The 17,619-nt window shown below is 37.9% G+C and overlaps 1 protein-coding gene across 4 annotated transcripts in view; it reads right to left on the reverse strand.

The window, feature by feature from the left end:
• Window positions 1-17,619, reverse strand: part of IL33 (interleukin 33) — a 67,098-nt gene that overhangs the window by 24,868 nt on the left and 24,611 nt on the right. For 3 of the 4 annotated variants that reach the window (XM_045069834.1, XM_004781967.3, XM_045069833.1), the window contains exons 2-4: window positions 17,295-17,402; window positions 2,917-3,042; window positions 2,250-2,375 (exon numbers count right to left, since the gene is read on the reverse strand). In XM_045069834.1, coding sequence (XP_044925769.1) covers window positions 2,250-2,375; window positions 2,917-3,042; window positions 17,295-17,391 — 349 coding nt within the window. In that variant the 5' untranslated portion in view covers window positions 17,392-17,402. The remainder of the gene's footprint in view (window positions 1-2,249; window positions 2,376-2,916; window positions 3,043-17,294; window positions 17,403-17,619) is intronic. The other variant, XM_013050718.2, reaches the window with a different exon arrangement.

Consider the following 17,619-nt stretch of genomic DNA (forward strand, 5'->3'; position numbering starts at 1 on the left):
TGTAAACTGGTGTAGAATTAGGGACCATTTATGTTGGTCTTGAGAAAAAAAATGTTATGTTTTCTTTATGTTATAGCATTGTGCCAAGAAAAATAATGTACAAAACAGAAGAATGTTAAATATTGAGTCTGTACATGAACTTCTGAAATAAAGTGATTTAAAACTAGGGTCATCACGTTGCCTGATTTTAAGCTTTACTACAAAGCTGTGATCACCAAGACAGCATGGTACTGACACAAAAACAGACATATAGACCAGTGGAACAGAGTAGAGAGCCCAGATATGGACCCTCAACTCTATGGGCAAATAATCTTTGACAAAGCAGGAAAAAATATGCAGTGGAAAAAAGACTGTCTCTTCAATAAATGGTGCTAAGAAAGTTGGACAGCTATATGTACAAGAATGAAACTCAACCATTCTATTACACCATACACAAGGATAAACTGAAAATGAATAAAGACATCAATATGAGGCAGGAATCCATCAGAATCCTAGAGGAGAACATAGGCAGTAACTTCTTTGACATTGGCCACAGCAACTTCTTTCAAGATATGTCTCCAAAGGCAAAGGAAACAAAAGTGAAAATGAGCTTTTGAGACTTCATCAATGTCAAAAGCTTCTGCACAGCAAAGGAAGCAGTCAACAAAACAAAGAGGCAACCCACAAAATGGGAGAAGATATTACCAAATGACAGCACAGACAAAGGGCTGATATCCAAGATCTATAAAGAACTCCTCAAACTCAACACACACAAAACAGATAATCATGTCAAAAGAAAGGGCAGAAAACATGAACAAACACTTCTCCAAAGAAAACTTACAAATGACCAACAGACACATGAAAAAATGTTCATCATCAGTAGTCATCAGGGAGATTCAAATAAAACCAAATTGAGATACCACATTACACCAGTTAGAATGGCCAAAATTAACAAAACAGTAAACAACAAGTGTTGGAGAGGATGTGGAGAAGTGGTGGTTGGTGGGAATGCAAGTTGGTGCAGCCACTTTGGTGGGAATGCAAGTTGGTGCAGCCACTTTGGAGAACAGTGTGGAGATTCCTTAAGAAATTAAATATAGAGATCCCCTATGACCCCGCAATTGCACTCCTGAGTATTTACCCCAAAGATACAGATGTAGTGAAAAGAAGGGCCATCTGTACCCCAATGTTCATAGCAGCAATGGCCACAGACACCAAACTGTGGAAAGAACCAAGATACCCTTCAACAGATGAATGGGTAAAGAAGATATGATCCATATATACTATGGAGTATTATGCCTCCATCAGAAAGGATGAATACCCAACTTTTGTAGCAACATGGACAGGACTGGAAGAGATTATGCTGAGTGAAATAAGTCAAGCAGAGAGAGTCAATTATCATATGGTTTCACTTATTTGTGGAGCATAAGGAATAACATGGAGGACATGGGGAGATGGAGAGAAGGGAGTTGGGGGAAATTGGAGGGGGAGATGAACTATGAGAGACTGTGGACTCTGAGAAGCAAACTGACAGTTTTGGAGGGGAGTGGGGGTGGGAAGTTGGGTGAGCCTGGTGTTGGTTATTATGGATGGCATGTATTGCATGGAACACTGGGTGTAGTGCATAAACAATGAATTCTGGAACACTGAAAAGAAATAGAAAAAATAAAAAAAATTATAAAAAAGATACTTAATGAATGAGAAACTTAAGTATGCTTTTGGGAACTTAAAGACATTTATATCAGGATTATGCTTGAAATGGCAACATGCAACTCCTGGTCAAATTTTCATAATGATCTCTTCACTTCTTGATGGTCATGGTCACCATCAATTTGGACTTTATTTGCATGAGTAGGTGATACTTAAATCCATTTGAACATTTAAAATTTTTAGGAGTTGAAATTATATTTTAAAAATATAATAGTTCTTAATTTTCTTTCATTGTCAATGTTGGAATTTGCGGGAGGGGAATGTGGGGATTTTTTCCCCAAAGGATAACTTATTTTCCCCAGGAATAATGATATGGGATTACAATTCATAACAAGTATTTCAAAATAATAATGGAGGGCTAACTATAAAGTGTACATTCATTGTTAGAGCAGCTACTCTGTACCTAGTTTGAATACCACTGAATAGATTTGTGGGCTGCAAATGGACAGAAGTTTCTGTTACACAGGTAAGCATTGACTTGGAGCTGCTCCCTAGAGTGGTTCTGGTCCTGTGTCTTTCCTCCCTCCTCACACCCATATCACCCTCAGCACCAGTCATACCTTGGATACTTGGAAAATTAGTTGCCCTAAAACATTTCTGGGTCCTAGGTACATCACAGTCAAAGTCTTCCTTTAGCTGCTGATGACAAGCAGTGAATACCAGACGTTGCTCTTTGTACTTTCCACCTCGAGGACAGGGAGAGAGTAGGAGTGGACTGTCAGTACCCACTCTGCCCAAACTTTTTTACTCCTCTTTGAGGATTCCCAGTCAAAGCTGATTGCTGGGACTGATCCCAGGGCTTTAGCTGCCCTATAGTTTGAAGTATCAATACCTCCTGGCACACTTATACCCCAGTAGGGCATACCCGTTGGAGCCCAGGTGGAAGAAAACTAGTTACTCATGGAATCAACACCCAAAAAACTGCTATTAACATTTTAGTTTAATTCCTTTAAATAAAAAAAACTTAAAATACTATAAACATATTTATAATTTTTATATCATCTGTTTTCACTTAATATTGTAACAATGCCATTTCTCCCATGCTATAAAAAAAGTTTTATATGTCCTTTTGAAAATGGCTAGAAAGTAATTCAGCATCCTTACTTTTTTTCAGAAGGAAAATTTGCTCAAGGGAAAAAAATTATACATTCACTATGTGGTAAATAAGGGCAGAGAGAAACCCATTACAATATTGAAGAGTTACCAGGAAATGTAGTTTCCCCTTACCTGTTCTTGGGGAATGCCTTTTGGTGATTTCTTTCCTAAAATAACAGGCCGTCTTTTCTATGATAAGGCCAGAGCGCAGCTGCATAAAATACATCTGGCAAACTTCTTCAGCTTTCTGTTGGGATTCTAAACAATTGAAAATTTTTGATATTATTTCATTCCATCCATTTTTGTCCATTTACAAGCACTGAATGTAGGAGACCAAGAAAGCAACTAAAGGTCTATAGTAGTGGGATATCTGGATGACTCAGTTGGTTAAGTATCTGCCTTTGGCTCAGGTCATGATCCCAGGGATTGAATCCCACATCATGTTCCCTGCTCATCAAGGAACTTGCTTCTCCCTCTGCCCTCTGCTCCTCTTGTTTGTTCATGCTCCCTCTCTGACAAATAAATAAAATATTTTAAAAAGCACATCTATTTGCTAAAAAAAAGGTCTATAGTATCTTTTTTAAAGTTTAATTTTATTTTTTCAGTGTTCCAAGATTCATTTTTTATGCACCACACCCAGACTCCATGCAATATGCGCCCTTCTTGCTACCTACCATCAGGCTCATGCATCCCCCAACTCCCCTACCCTCCCAAACCCTCAGTTTGTTTCTAAGAGTCCACAGTCTCTCATGGTTCCTCTCCCTGCCCCCCCAATTTCCCACAATTTACTTTTAATTTCCTTCTCCTAGTCTCCTCCATGCTATTTCTAATGCCCCACAAGTAAGTGAAGCCATATGATAATTGATTCTCTCTGTCCACCAGACCCGTCCATGTTGATACAAAAGTTGAGTATTCATCCTTTCTGATGGTTGCATAATATCCATTGCATATATGAATCATATCTTTATCCATTCATCCATTGAAGGGCATCTTGGTTCTTTCCACAGTTTGGCTATGAACGTCAGGGTATATATGACCCTTCTTTTCACTACATCTGTATCTTTGGGGTAAATACCCAGTAGTGCAATTGCAGGTAGCTCTATTTTTAATTTCATAAGGAATCTCCACACTGTTTTCCAAAGTGGCTGCACCAACTTTCATTCTTGCCATCAGTGTAAGAGGGTTACCCTTTCTCAACATACTCTTCAACACTTGTTGTTTCCTCTCCTGTTAATTTAAACCATTCTAACTGGTGTAAGGTGGTATCTCAATGTGGTTTTGATTTGAATCTTCCTGATGGCTAATGATGAACATTTTTTTATGTGTATGCTAGGCATTTGTATGTCTTCTTTGGAGAAGTGTCTGTTCATGTTTTCTGCCCATTTTTTGACAGGGTTATCTGGTTTTGGGGTGTTGAGTTTGAGAAGTTCTTCATAGACCTTATATATGAGCCCTTTGTCTGAAGTGTCATTTGCAAATATCCTTTACCATTCCATGGGCTGCCTCTTGCTTTGTTGACTGTTTCCTTTGTGGTGCAGAAGCTTTTTATCTTGATAAAGTCCCAAAAATTCATTTTCACTTTTGTTTCCTTTGTCTTTGGAGACATGTCTTGAGAGAAGTTGCTGTGGCCAATGTCGAAGAAGTTACTGCCTATGTTCTTCTCTAAGATTTTGATGGATTCCTCTCTCAATTTGAAGTCTATCATTCATTTTGTTTACCTTTGTGTATGGTGTAAGAGAATGTTCAAGTTTTATTCTTCTATACTTAGCTGCCCAATTTTCCCAGCACCATTTATTGAAGAGACTGTCTTCTTTCCACTGGATATTTTGTTCTACTTTGTCAAAGATTACTTGACCATAGAGATGCAGATCCTTCTCTGGACTCTCAACTCTGTTCCATTGGTCTATGTGTCTGTTTTTGTCCCAGTACTATGCTGTCTTGGTGATCACAGCTTTGTAATAAAGCTTGATATCAGACAACATGATGCCCCCAGCTTTGTTTTTTCTTTTTCAACACTTCCTTAGTGATTAAGGATATTTTCTGGTTCCATACAAATTTTAGGATTGTTTGTTCCTTCACTTTGAAAAATTCCCATTTTTGATCAGAAATTTTGATCAGGATGGAATAAAAATATAGATTGCTCTGGGGAGAATAGACATTTTAACAAGGTTTCTTCTTCCCATGAGCAAGGAATGTTTTTCCATCTCTTTGTGTCTTCTTCAGTTTCTTTCATGAGTGTTCTATAGTTTCTTGAGTACAGATCCTTTACCTCTTTGGTTAGGTTTATTCCAAGGCATCTTATTGTTTTTGGTGCTATAGTAAGTGGAATCAATTCTCTAATTTCCCTTTCTATAGTTTCTTTGTTAGTGTATAGGAAGGGAACTGAATTCTGAGCATTGATTTTGCATCCTGCTGTATAAAATGCTGTATAAATTCAAGTAATTTGGGGGTGGAATTCTTTGGGTTTTCCATATAAAGTATCATGTCATTGTGAAGAGAGAAAGTTCGACTTCTTTGCCAATTAAAATACATTTTATTTACTTTTGTTGTTTGCTGTTGCTAGAACTTCTAGTACTATATTGAACAACAGTGACGAGAGTGGGCATCCTTGTCATTTTCCTGGTCTCAGTGGGAAGGCTCTCATCTTTTCCTCATTAAGAATAATATTCATTGTGGGTTTTTCATAGATGGATTTATGAAGTTGAGGAATATTTTCTCTATCCCTATACTCTGAACAGTTTTAATCATGAAAGGATGCTGTATTTTGTCAAATGCTTTTTCTGAATCAATTGAGGGAACCATGTGGTTCTTCTCTCTTCTCTTGTTGATTTGTTCCATCACATTGATTGATTTGTGAATGCTGAGCCACCCTTGCATCCCAGGGATGAATCCCATTTGGTTATGATTTAATTATTAATTATAATTAATAATAATCATTAATTTATAGTAATGATTATTATTAATTATAATCAATTATTATTAATGTAAATTATTAATGTACTGTTGATCCTATTAGCTAGGATCTTTTTTTTAAATTTATTTTTTATTTTCAGCATAACAGTATTCATTATTTTTGCACCACACCCAGTGCTCCATGCAATCCGTGCCCTCTATAATACCTTCCACCTGGTACCCCAACCTCCCACCCCCACCCCTTCAAAATCCTGATTGATTTTCAGAGTCCATAGTCTCTCATGGTTCACATCCCCTTCCAATTTCCCCCAACTCCCTTCTCCTAACTCCCCATGTCCTCCATGCTATTTGTTATACTTCACAAATAAGTGAAACCATATGATCACTGACTCTCTCTGCTTGACTTATTTCACTCAGCATAATCTCTTCCACTCCCGTCCGTGTTGCTACAAAAATTGGGTATTCATCCTTTCTGATGGAGGCATAATACTCCATAGTGTATATGGACCACATCTTGCTTATCCATTTGTCCATTGAAGGGCCTCTTGGTTCTTTCCACAGTTTGGCGACTGTGGCTATTGCTGCTATAAACAATGGGGTACAGAGGGCCCTTCTTTTCACTACATCTGTATCTTTGGGGTAAATACTCAGGAGTGCAATGGCAGGGTCATAGGGAAGCTCTATTTTTAATTTCTTGAGGAATCTCCACACTGTTCTCCAAAGAGGCTGCACCAACTTGCATTCCCACCAACCGTGGAAGAGGGTTCCCCTTTCTCCACATCCTCTCCAACACATATTGTTTCCTGTCTTGCTAATTTTGGCCATTCTAACTGGTGTAAGGTGATATCTCAATGTGGTTTTAATTTGAATCTCCTTGATGACTAGTGATGATGAACATTTTTTCATGTGTCTGATAGCCATTTGTATGTCTTCATTGGAGAAGTGTCTGTCCATATCTTCTGCCCATTTTTTGATATGATTGCCTGTTTTGTGTGTGTTGAGTTTGAGGAGTTCTTTATAGATCTTGGATACCAATCTGTTGTCTGCACTGTCATTTGCAAATATCTTCTCCCATTCCGTGGATTGCCTCTTTGTTTTCTTGACTGTTTCCTTGGCTGTGCAGAAGCTTTTGATTTTGATGAAGTCCCAAAAGTTCATTTTCACTTTTGTTTCCTTTGCCTTTGGAGACATATCTTGAAAGAAGTTGCTGTGGCTGATATCGAAGAGGTTACTGCCTATGTTCTCCTCTAGGATTCTGATGGATTCCTGTCTCACATTGAGGTCTTTTATCCATTTTGAGTTTATCTTTGTGTATGGTGTAAGAGAATGGTTGAGTTTCATTCTTCTACATATAGCTGTCCAGTTTTCCCAGCACCATTTATTGAAGAGACTGTCTTTTTTCCACTGTATATTTTTTCCTGTTTTGTCGAAGATTATTTGCCCATAGAGTTGAGGGTCCATATCTGGGCTCTCTACTCTGTTCCACTGGTCTATGTGTCTGTTTTTATGCCAGTACCATGCTATTAGCTAGGATCTTGTTGAGGATCTTGACATCCATATTCATCAGGGATATTGGTCTGAAATTCTCCTTTTTGATGGGGTCTTTGCCTGGTTTGGGGATTAAGGTAATGCTGGCTTCATAGAAAGAGTCCGGAAGTTTTCTTACCATTTCCATTTTTGAAACAGCTTCAGGAGAATAGGTATTAATTCTTCTTTGAATGTTTGGTAAAATTCCACAAGGAATCCTTCAGGTCCTGGATTTTTGGGGGTTTTTTGGAAAAGTTTTTGATCACTGCTTCAATATTGTTACTAGATATTGGTCTATTCAGGTTGTCAATTTCTTCCTGTTTCAGTTTTGGAAGTTTATGTGTTTCCAGAAATGCATCCATTTCTTCTAGGTTGCTTAACTTATTGGCATATAACTATTGATACTAATTTCTGATGATTGTTTCTATTTCCTTGCTGTTAGTTGTGATCTATCTCCTTTCATCCATAATTTTATTAACTTGAGTCCTCTCTCTTTTCTTTTGGATTTGTTTGGTCAGTGTTTTATCAATCTTATTAAATCTTTCAGAGAACCAGCTTCTAGTTTTGTTGATGTGTTCTACTGTATCACTAGTTTCTAACTCAATGACCTCTGCTCTAGTCTTGATTATTTCCCTTCTTGTGTGTAGGGTTGGCTTAATTTGTTGTTGATTTTCCAGTTCTTTAAGGTGTAAAGAGAGTTGGTGTATTCAGGATTTTTCAATTTTTTTGAGTGAGGCTTGGATGGCTATATATTTCCCCCTTAGGACCTCTTTGGCCATATCTCATAGGTTTTGGACTGATGTGTCTTCATTCTCTTTGGTTTCCATGAATTGTTAAGTTCTTTTATTTCCTGGTTGTTCTGAACAGTCTTGAGCAGGATGGTCTTTAGCTTCCAAGTGTTTGGATTTTTTCTTATCTTTCTTTTTGTGGTTGAGATTCCAGTTTCAAAGCACTGTGGTCTAAGAATATGAAGGGAATAATCTCAATCTTTTGGTATCAGTTGAGCCCTGATTTGTGACCTAGTATGTGGTCTATTCTGGAGAAAGTTTCATGTGTGCTTAAGAATAAGTATTCTGTTGTTCTAGGGTGGAATGTTCTGGTCCATCTGGTCTAGTGTGTCATTCAAAGCTCTTTTTTCTTTGCTGATTTTCTGCTTGGATGATCTGTCTATTGCTGAGAGTGGTGCATTAAGATCCCCTACAATAATGTATTCTTATCAATACGACTCTTTATTTTGATTAACAGTTGGCTCATGTATTTGTTTGCACCCATATTGGGGGCATAAATATTTATAGTGGTTAGAGCTTCTTGCTGGATAGACCCTTTAAGAATAATGTGGTGTCCTTCTGTATCTCTGACTACAGTCTTTAGTTTAAAATCTAATTTATCTGATATGAGAATCGCTACCACAGCTTTCTTTTGAGGCCCATTGGCATGGGAGATTCTTCTCCATCCCTTCACTTTCAGTCTGGATGTATCTTTAGGTTCTAAATGGGTCTCTTGTAGACAGCATATTAGATGGGTCCTGTCATTTTATCCAATCTGTGACCTTGTGTCATTTTATAGGAGCATTTAGGCCATTCATGTTGAGAGTGGTTATTGAAAGATATGTTTTTACTAATGTCATGTTGCCTGCAAAGTCCTTGTTTCTATAGATTGTCTCTGTAAATTTCTGGTCTCTGCTACTCTTAGGTTCTTTCTTCTTTTATAGAACCCCCCTTAGTATTTCTTGTAGTGCCAGCTTGGTGGTCACATACTCTTTTAAACCTTGCTGGTCTTGGAAGCTCTTCTTCTCTCTGTCCATTTTGAATGTCAACCTTTCTGGACAAAATATTTTTGGCTGCATATTCTTCTCATTTAGTGCCCTGAGTATGTTTTGCCAGCCCTTTCTGGCTTGCCAGGTTTCTGTGGACAGGTCTGATGTTATTCTGATGGACTTCCTCTGTACATAAGTACTCTCTTCCCCCAGTTCCTGTCAGAATCTCTTGTCTAAAATTATGATTTGTCAGTTTTACTATCAAGTGCCTTTAGGTCTTTCTAGATTCATTAATTCTGGGGGGTGTTCTTTCTGCCTCTAGGACATGAACACTTCTTCCATTCCCCAGACTGGGAAAATTTGTGCAACTATATTTTCCAGTCTTCTCTCTTTCTCCACCCCCTCAGGGATCCCAATAATTCAGATGTTGGAACATTTTATGGCATCAATTATTTCCCTAATTTTGTTTTCTTGGCTTCTAACCTGGTTGTTCCATGCCTTCTCCTGATCCTTTTTCTCTATCAGTTTGTCCTCTAGATCATTAATTCTATCTTCTGCCTCAGTTACTCTAGCTGTTAGAGTATTTAGATTAGATTGGATCTCACTGAAAGCATTTTAATGTTTTGTCAGGTCAACTCTCACTTTTGCCCTGATAGATTCTATGTTGCCACTAATGATCTTCTCCAACATAGCCATTTCCTGGATAATTATTACCCTGAAATCTGTTTCTGACATATTGTTTATGTCCATATCCAATAGTTTTCTGGCAGAGGTCACAGTCTCCGAATTTTTCCTCTATTGTGTATTTTTCCTTTTAGTCAGTTTGGTGAGAGATGGTTGAGAGGAGGTATGGCTGAAAATATCAACCACAATCCAGGCAAATTGCACTCTGGAAAGTTTCAGAGCAATTGGAAGTCACCATCAAAAAGATAATAAAAAGGGGGCACCTGGGTGGTTCAGTGGATTAAAGCCTCTGCCTTTGGCTCAGGTCATGATCCCAGGGTCCTAGGATTGAGCCCTGCATTGGGCTGTCTGCTCTGCGGAGAGCCTGCTTCCTCCTCTCTCTCTCTCTCTGCCTGCTTCTTTGCCTACTTGTGGTCTCTGTCTGTCAAATAAATAAATAAAATATTTTTAAAAATAGGGCGCCTGGGTGGCTCAGTGGGTTAAAGCCTCTGCCTTCGGCTCAGGTCATGATCTCAGGGTCCTGGGATCGAGTCCCGCATCGGGCTCTCTGCTCAGCAGGGAGCCTGCTTCCTCCTTTCTCTCTCTCTGCCTGCCTCTCTGCCTGCTTGTGATCTCTCTCTGTCAAATAAATAAATAAATAATCTTAAAAATATATTTTAAAAAATATTAAAAAAAAAGAAAGAAAAAAGAAAAAAAGAGTGTGAAAGAGAAAAAAAAAAAAAGAAAGAAGAAAACCAGCCAAAATGAGTCCCAAAAGTAAGATTTATAAGGTACAAAAACAAAAATGAGCAAACAAAAGGGTCAACAAAATTAAAAGAAAAAAACCCAGCCAAAAAGACTTGTAAGAATAAGAAAATAGTACAAAAACAAAAACAAATAATCTGAGGGGTTTGAAGTGGCGGGGGGGGGGGGGAGGGGGTACCAGGTAGTGGGTATTATAGAGGGCACGAATTGCATGGAGCACTGGGTGTGGTGAAAAAATAATGATACTGTTATGCTGAAAATAAATAAATGAAAAAAATAAATAAATGAAAAAAAATAAATACACAGAAACACTGACAAAAGAATAAGATGGGAAGATGGTTTAAACCCTCAATGTGGGTGAGGAAATTTATCTCAGTTCTTCCTGGGTGTATCTTGTTATCTTTGTTAATGAACTCAACTTTCCAAAGTGTAAGGACCTGTTTAGCCAGAGGCTTCCATCAAGGTTAAAACAATAACCTTGCTGTTTAACCCTTAAATTGTCCCTGCTCCCCTTCCCCCAGGGGACTTACTTAAAAACAAGTTCCAGAAACCAGCCCCAGGTAACAAAGCCCAGATACAAGGGTGGGTCAGGCCAGGTGGAGACATCCGATCAGTGGGGGGTTGCACACTGTCTCCCTAGTTACCAAGGAGTATGGGCCCTGCCCTTTGGGAGCCTTTTGGGTGCCAATTCTAACCAAGGTGATAGACTAGGTCAAATGTCTACTATAGGATAAATTGTAATTCAATTGGTCACTTATGTGTGACCTAACATGACTATGGAGTTTCCTATGTGTGTTACAATCTCATTGGCCACCTGTGCATGCCAGGCCTGACCGCATGGCCTTTGCCTTAAAAGCTAGTCTGTGAAACAGAGAAAGGTCGCCCTTTCTTGTAAGAGGTGTGTCCCTGAATGTTTGGTCTGATTCTTGACGCTTGGCATGGAATAAAGCTTTGCTTGATCTTTGCTTTATATCAGTCTTGCTCCTTTAATCACGGACCCATTTTTGGGGAGACCTATCACAGAGATACAGGGAAATTAATACTGGTTCATATATAGGGGCAGTATTGAATAGGGAAAAAGGAGTACCTTGAAGCTTATATCTATCTATCTATCTATCTATCTATCAACTATCTATCTATCTAAAAGAAAAGGAAAAAGAAAACATAGGTATATGTATGAAAATAGTTCAAGTTAAAAAGTTATTATGGAATATGTTGTATTAAATGTCTAGTCATAACGGTAAGTAGGTTTAAAAAAATTAAAAACAAGAATCATGAGAACGAATTAAAAAAAAGTTGTATCTCAGAGTTCACAGTCTCTCATGGTTTGTCTCCCCCTCCAATTTCCCCCAACTCCCTTCTCCTTTCCATCCTTTTAACCAGTCTCCAAGCTAATGGTGGTCCCTAAGCATAGGGTACTTTTGTAATGGGGTAGTACTTTTTAGTGGGTTGCTTCTGGTGGCTCCCTCCCCCTTCTGTTTATCCTCTGATATTAGTCCAAACACTCTCACTCCTCTGTCCCTCTCCACTGATGATCTTCTGCTCCTGTAGAGATCCAGAAGTGTATAATCTTAAATCTCAGGCTGATCTCATGGGTGTCGAGAGTGTTCTGGTAGATATTTAGCTCAATTAAGGGGACTGGTTGAAACAGGGTCTCCTACTTTTTTACCATCTTGTCCCTCTTCAGGTCTATAGCATCTTACCAGAAACCTTGGGACCAGTGTGTTTCAAAATTAACAGTTTTTAAGATTCTAGAACTGTCATGTAAAGTATATACTATATATATGTAGTACTTCCAGCAGGGACTAGGGCAGTACTCTTATAATCAAAAATTAATTAATGATTTTATAGTGAAATATAGGAAAATTTACACAAAGTGAAATAAACACCTCATATTTGCTCAGATCAAGATTTAACTGTCATGGAGGTTCATATAATTTCTTATTACCAAATGAGTTATGAAAAATTTTAGGTCTCTAGAAAAATTTTCATTGTCCAAATTCTATATAAGGGAGTATGGATCTACATCCAGTATGTATCAGTCTTCGCCTGAGGAGGAAATTTTATGGTCATATGAAATCTATAATATTTCTTACCTATCTAGAATTAACTTTTAATAATTTTGGAACAAACTGAGGGTTTTGGTGATGAGGGAGGTTAGGGGTAGGGTGAGCCTGGTAGTGATATTAAGAAGTACATGTATTGCATGGAGCACTGGGTGAGGTGCATAAACAATGAATTTTTTAATACACACATACACAGAATAAAATTAAATTAAAAAATAATTCTAGAAGGATAGCTATAGTTTCTAGAGTTTATTCATACTAAAAATAACTGACTAATGTTAAGGAGCTTTCTATATGTTCATCTAGGAGTTTCATGGTTTCAGGTCTTACATTTAAATCTTGAATCCCTTTCAAGTTAGTTTTTGTGAGTTCTTTTACACGTGAATATCCAGTTTCCCCAGAACCATTTACTGAAGAGACTTTAGTTTCTTCTTTGAGTATTCTTGGCTCCCTCATCAAATCTTAGTGTGCTATACTGCAATTTTGTGAACTAACATAATACAAATTATATCAGTTAAGGACTTCATCACCTATTTAATAATTTTTATTCACTTAGTCAAAGAAAAGGTCTCAAGTAAAAAATTAAATTTGCTATTTGGAAATTCATAAAAGGCCTTTCAAATTTAAATAGAAAAGAAAGTCATAACTCTTGAGTCATGGCATCTAAACTTTTAACATTATAGCAAATGAATTATCAAGCAATTTGTTTAATACAGCCAAATTTCAATTATTCATAGTAATTCAGAAAATGAAAATAGTTACTTGTGACTTTGGAACCCATTCTATGATTCTTTTTTAATTTTCTAAAAGATTTGCCTTCCTGATATGCTTTTCAAATTTAAGTGGAGTAAACTTTCATTAGGCACTATTTTGAATTATCCATATCTTGCCTCCAATTCAGATGGACACCTTCATTTAAGTATTTTCTACTGTCTGAACAAGGCGAGGCCACTTAATTATACTCACCTCTACCCTGAAACTTTCCAACATTGCATCACAGCTTATAAATATCATCTATAGTATCTTACCTTTATGTAGTGCTTTTACAATCACAAAGAAATTTATAAAGCTATGCCAGAGCCAGCATTGAACCTGGTCTCCTAATAAGTAATCTAATACAATACTTTATTAACTGTATCACATTGTCTCTCCAGACATAAAGGGCATAAGATGATATTTTAAGGATGTTCACTCCTTATATACTTTATGCTATATTCGGAATCCCATTGGACATGACTGACAGACATGTCTAATATGGAAAATGGACTTTCTGAGGAGCAGGATGTGGGTCCTGGGTAGCTAGGAGTAAGTGTCCTTATATTAAGGAAGTATTATGGATGTAGAAGAAGAAAGGGGCTAAAGATATTGATATAGGGGCTCGCATTTAATGGGACAAACACTGGATATCAAGGGGTGATCACATTTGAAGTATTTAAGATACTTCACATTGGGAGAATATGGAAGTGTAAGGACCTATTTAGCCAGAGGCTTCCAGCCAGGTTAAACAATAACCTTGTTGTTTTACCCTTAAACTCTCCCTGTGCCCCTTCCCCCGAGGGATTTACTAAAAAACAAGTCCCAGAAACCAGCCCCAGGTAACAAAGCCCAAATACAAGGGTGGGTCAAGCCAGGTGGAGACATCGGACCAGTGGGGGAATGCATACTGTCTCCCTAGTTACCAAGGAGTATGGGTCCCACCCTTTGGGCAGCTTTTGGGCACCCACTCTGACCAAGGTGATAGGCTAATTCAAGTATCTACTCAGGTAAATTGTAATTCAGTTGGACACCTAGCATGACTGTGCAGCTTTCTTTCTGTGTTACAATTTCATTGGCCACCTGTGGGTGGCCAGGCCCAACTGCATGGCCTTTGCCCTTAAAAGCTAGTCTGTGAAACAGAGAGAGAGGTCGGCCTCTCTGTAAGAGGTGCAGCCCTGGCCAGTCAGTTTGATTCTTGATGCTCGGCATGAAATAAAGTTCTGCTTGACCTTCCCTTTGTATCAGACTCGCTTCTTTAATCATGGACCCATTATTGATGGACCTAACAGAAGGTATACTTTGGTGTTTGCAGCAGCTGAAAGTGTGGTGTGATGATTGTGGTCTCGGATGGGAAATATAAACATGGCATGGCCTCGGGGACTCTGTGGGAGAGAATGCTAACTGGGGTGAAAGGCCCCTCTTAAGCTTATGTAAGGACTGTTGTCATTTCCTATGTCTCTATCTTGCCTGATGTCTGAAGGTAGTGTCTCAACATGGTTTATAAGGAAATTCTCACAAGTGATTTCATCATAGCAACAGCATGATAAAATCCCTCACGCATTTCTGGTGAGTATATGGGAAGTGGCCTGGAACTTTTCCTGTAGTTCTGCCACTGAGAGAGCCAGACTGTGACTGAGAGGAACTACATAAATGAATCACTCATCTTTCATTTCTTTCCCGAACACCTATTTCACCAAGGTTTCTTCTCACTGCTTATTACCCTTGATTTATCTGTGGCATTTGACTTGGAACCACATCTCTGAAACAATTCTTCCCTTATTTTCATGTCACCAGTCTCCTTAGGTCCTTGTTTTTCTCTGATCATCCATCTCTGTTGCTCTATTAGTTTTTCCTTGTCTGACTGCTCCTAAAATGTTGGCATTGTGCAGGATTTGTCCTTTGCCTTTTCCTTTCACTTTAGACTTTGTTTCTGGGCAATCTTGCCTGCTCCAATGACTTCAATCATCTTTTTGTATGCTGATGACTCCCCAAAAAGTAACTCTACCTTAGGTCTCTCTCCTGAGCTTTGTGTCTGTTGCTCTTTCTCCACAAGGTATTTTCACTTCAGTTAGCTTCAGACATCTCTATATCTACTTATGAAGAGTGTCCAGAATTCTGGATATCTCTACCTGGTTGACCTATACTTACCCCAAATTCAAAAATACTCATAATAAAAAAATTATTTATTTTTCTCTACCCACAGTACTTTCCTCCTGAAATTTTCAATCTATCTTGAAAACCAGTACCATTTTCTAACACTGTCTGCCCAAATCTTAAGTCATCCTGAAAGCTGAGAATCACCTATTTTCCCCTTTCTGTCCATCCCTCAATTTATTTGGTCTGTAATTAAATCTTATTGATTTCAGTTTCTGAATGTATCTGACCTTTAGTCCTTCATTTCCATTCTGTTGTCTTAGGTCATTCTCTGTCCCCTAGATGAATGCAGTAGACCTCTAACCAGTTTTGGTTTCTATTCTTGCTCCCTCACTCTATTTTTACACCACCATCCATGTGATCTCTCTAAAATAAAAATATCTTGTTATTCTCCAGTTGAATGTTTTCAATGGTTGCTTACTGCCCATAGGATAAATCTGAAGTTCTGTCACTGTAACTTTAGAAGATATTTCATGGACAGGCCCAAGTTAAGGGGTGTGATCTTTACTTATTTCTATGCCCAATTATTGCCATGTAGGGATATGTGCCCAGTGTTGCTAGATTTTCTGATTTTTCAAGAGATTCAGGTTTTTATGCATAATCTTCTAATTTTTAAATAGTTCCTCAATTAAAAAAAATACCATAATACTGTTTAGGCCAAATCAAAAGCTTCTGCTGGATCATCTGTCCCAAAGTTCCCATATTCTGACTTCTGGCTAGATACATAAGGAAACTGGATTGTCAGAGGGGGGAAAGTGTTGATGGATTTAGGGAAGAGGAATAGCAGAGGAAGATGGCCTGACTCTGGGAGTAGCTTCCTGGAAACTAGGAAGGGAATGAGTTTGGGAAGAGGCTTTTCTCCATTTCATTAAGTCCTGTATTTTGTTAGTCCTATAGATGAAGTACTCTGGTGGTGACCTAAACTCATATGGAGGCTGATTGTGTATATATATCTCTAGTGGGTAAATATTGAGTTTTTTGACTTTGTGATTGTGTCAGATCCTGCTAGCCCAAAGGAGGAGGAGAAGGAACTAAAACAAGCTTTTATTTTATTTATTTATTTATTTATTTATTTAGCTTTATTGCTTAGGGTCCTAGAGCAGTGGGGGAAGGGGCAGAGGGAGAGAATCTAAAGCAGACTTCCTGCTGAGCACAGAGACCATTGTGGGGCTCAACCTCACGACCTCAGGTTGAGACCTGATCTCAACCTCAGGTATGAGATCATGACCTGAGCAGAAACCATGAGTCAGACACTTAACAGAATGAGCCATCCAGCCGCCCCCTAGGATAATTTTCAGGATTAAAGATATAGCTCTTTCTTCTTAGAGCTATGGCTACTACCTGACTTTATTTACCCTTCAATTTATGCCCAATTCTTTGAGTTTGCAACTGGATAGACTTGAGCATCATTTGATCAATTCTGTTTTATTTGGGGCATGGATTATTCAAATATCTTCACTCTTACTGTTCTCTCCTTTTTCAAAAGTTGCAAGTCAAAACCACAACTTGATACATCAAAGGTGTATATTTTATATGCAATAAATGTTGGATAAAAGAAGATCATTTCAAATTTTATTAATCTAGGAAAAAGATTTTGGAACTAGTTGGAATGAGGTGTGGGTAGTGAGAAGTGATGGATATGAAGGACTATGTATGTTTATCACTGTTAAAGGGTTTAAAATACTTAAACCATTCGTGTCCTGAGATTTATCAGATAAGCAAATGTTAGCTATGTATAGTCTGTTTAAAAACAAACACTGCTGTATTACAAACTTATGAGCTATCTCTTCTAATTTCAGCTCTTGTATTCTTAGTAGCTTTTGCCAAGGTAGCATGTATAAACATCAGAATAAGAATTTGATAACAGATAAAAATAGTTTGTAAAACAATCAGAAATGCTAAGTCCTTACTTCTCAATTTGGGAGATTTTACCAAAGCCTTGCTTGCTGAACTGTTCATCTTTGCAGGAGAGATTTTGGTGGTTGAATACTTCATTTTAGTCTTCATTTTTCAGGCTTCTGTGGATTAAAATGTAATATTAGTTCAAATGCCTCAACCTGAAAATAAACAGAAATAACTGTGGCTGACTCAAAATAACATTAATAACATAGTCACATAAAGAAAACAATTATTTCAGTAAAATTTGAATTTAGTTGCTGAAAATATATCCATATTGAAATATAGTCAGAGGACAAAAAGAGCTTCAAAGAAGTATTAAACTTTACATAGTGGGAA

This window comes from Mustela putorius, unplaced genomic scaffold, assembly GCF_011764305.1.
Source record: "Mustela putorius furo isolate JIRA1106 unplaced genomic scaffold, ASM1176430v1.1 tig00003944_pilon_pilon_pilon, whole genome shotgun sequence".
Taxonomy (NCBI): domain Eukaryota; kingdom Metazoa; phylum Chordata; class Mammalia; order Carnivora; family Mustelidae; genus Mustela; species Mustela putorius.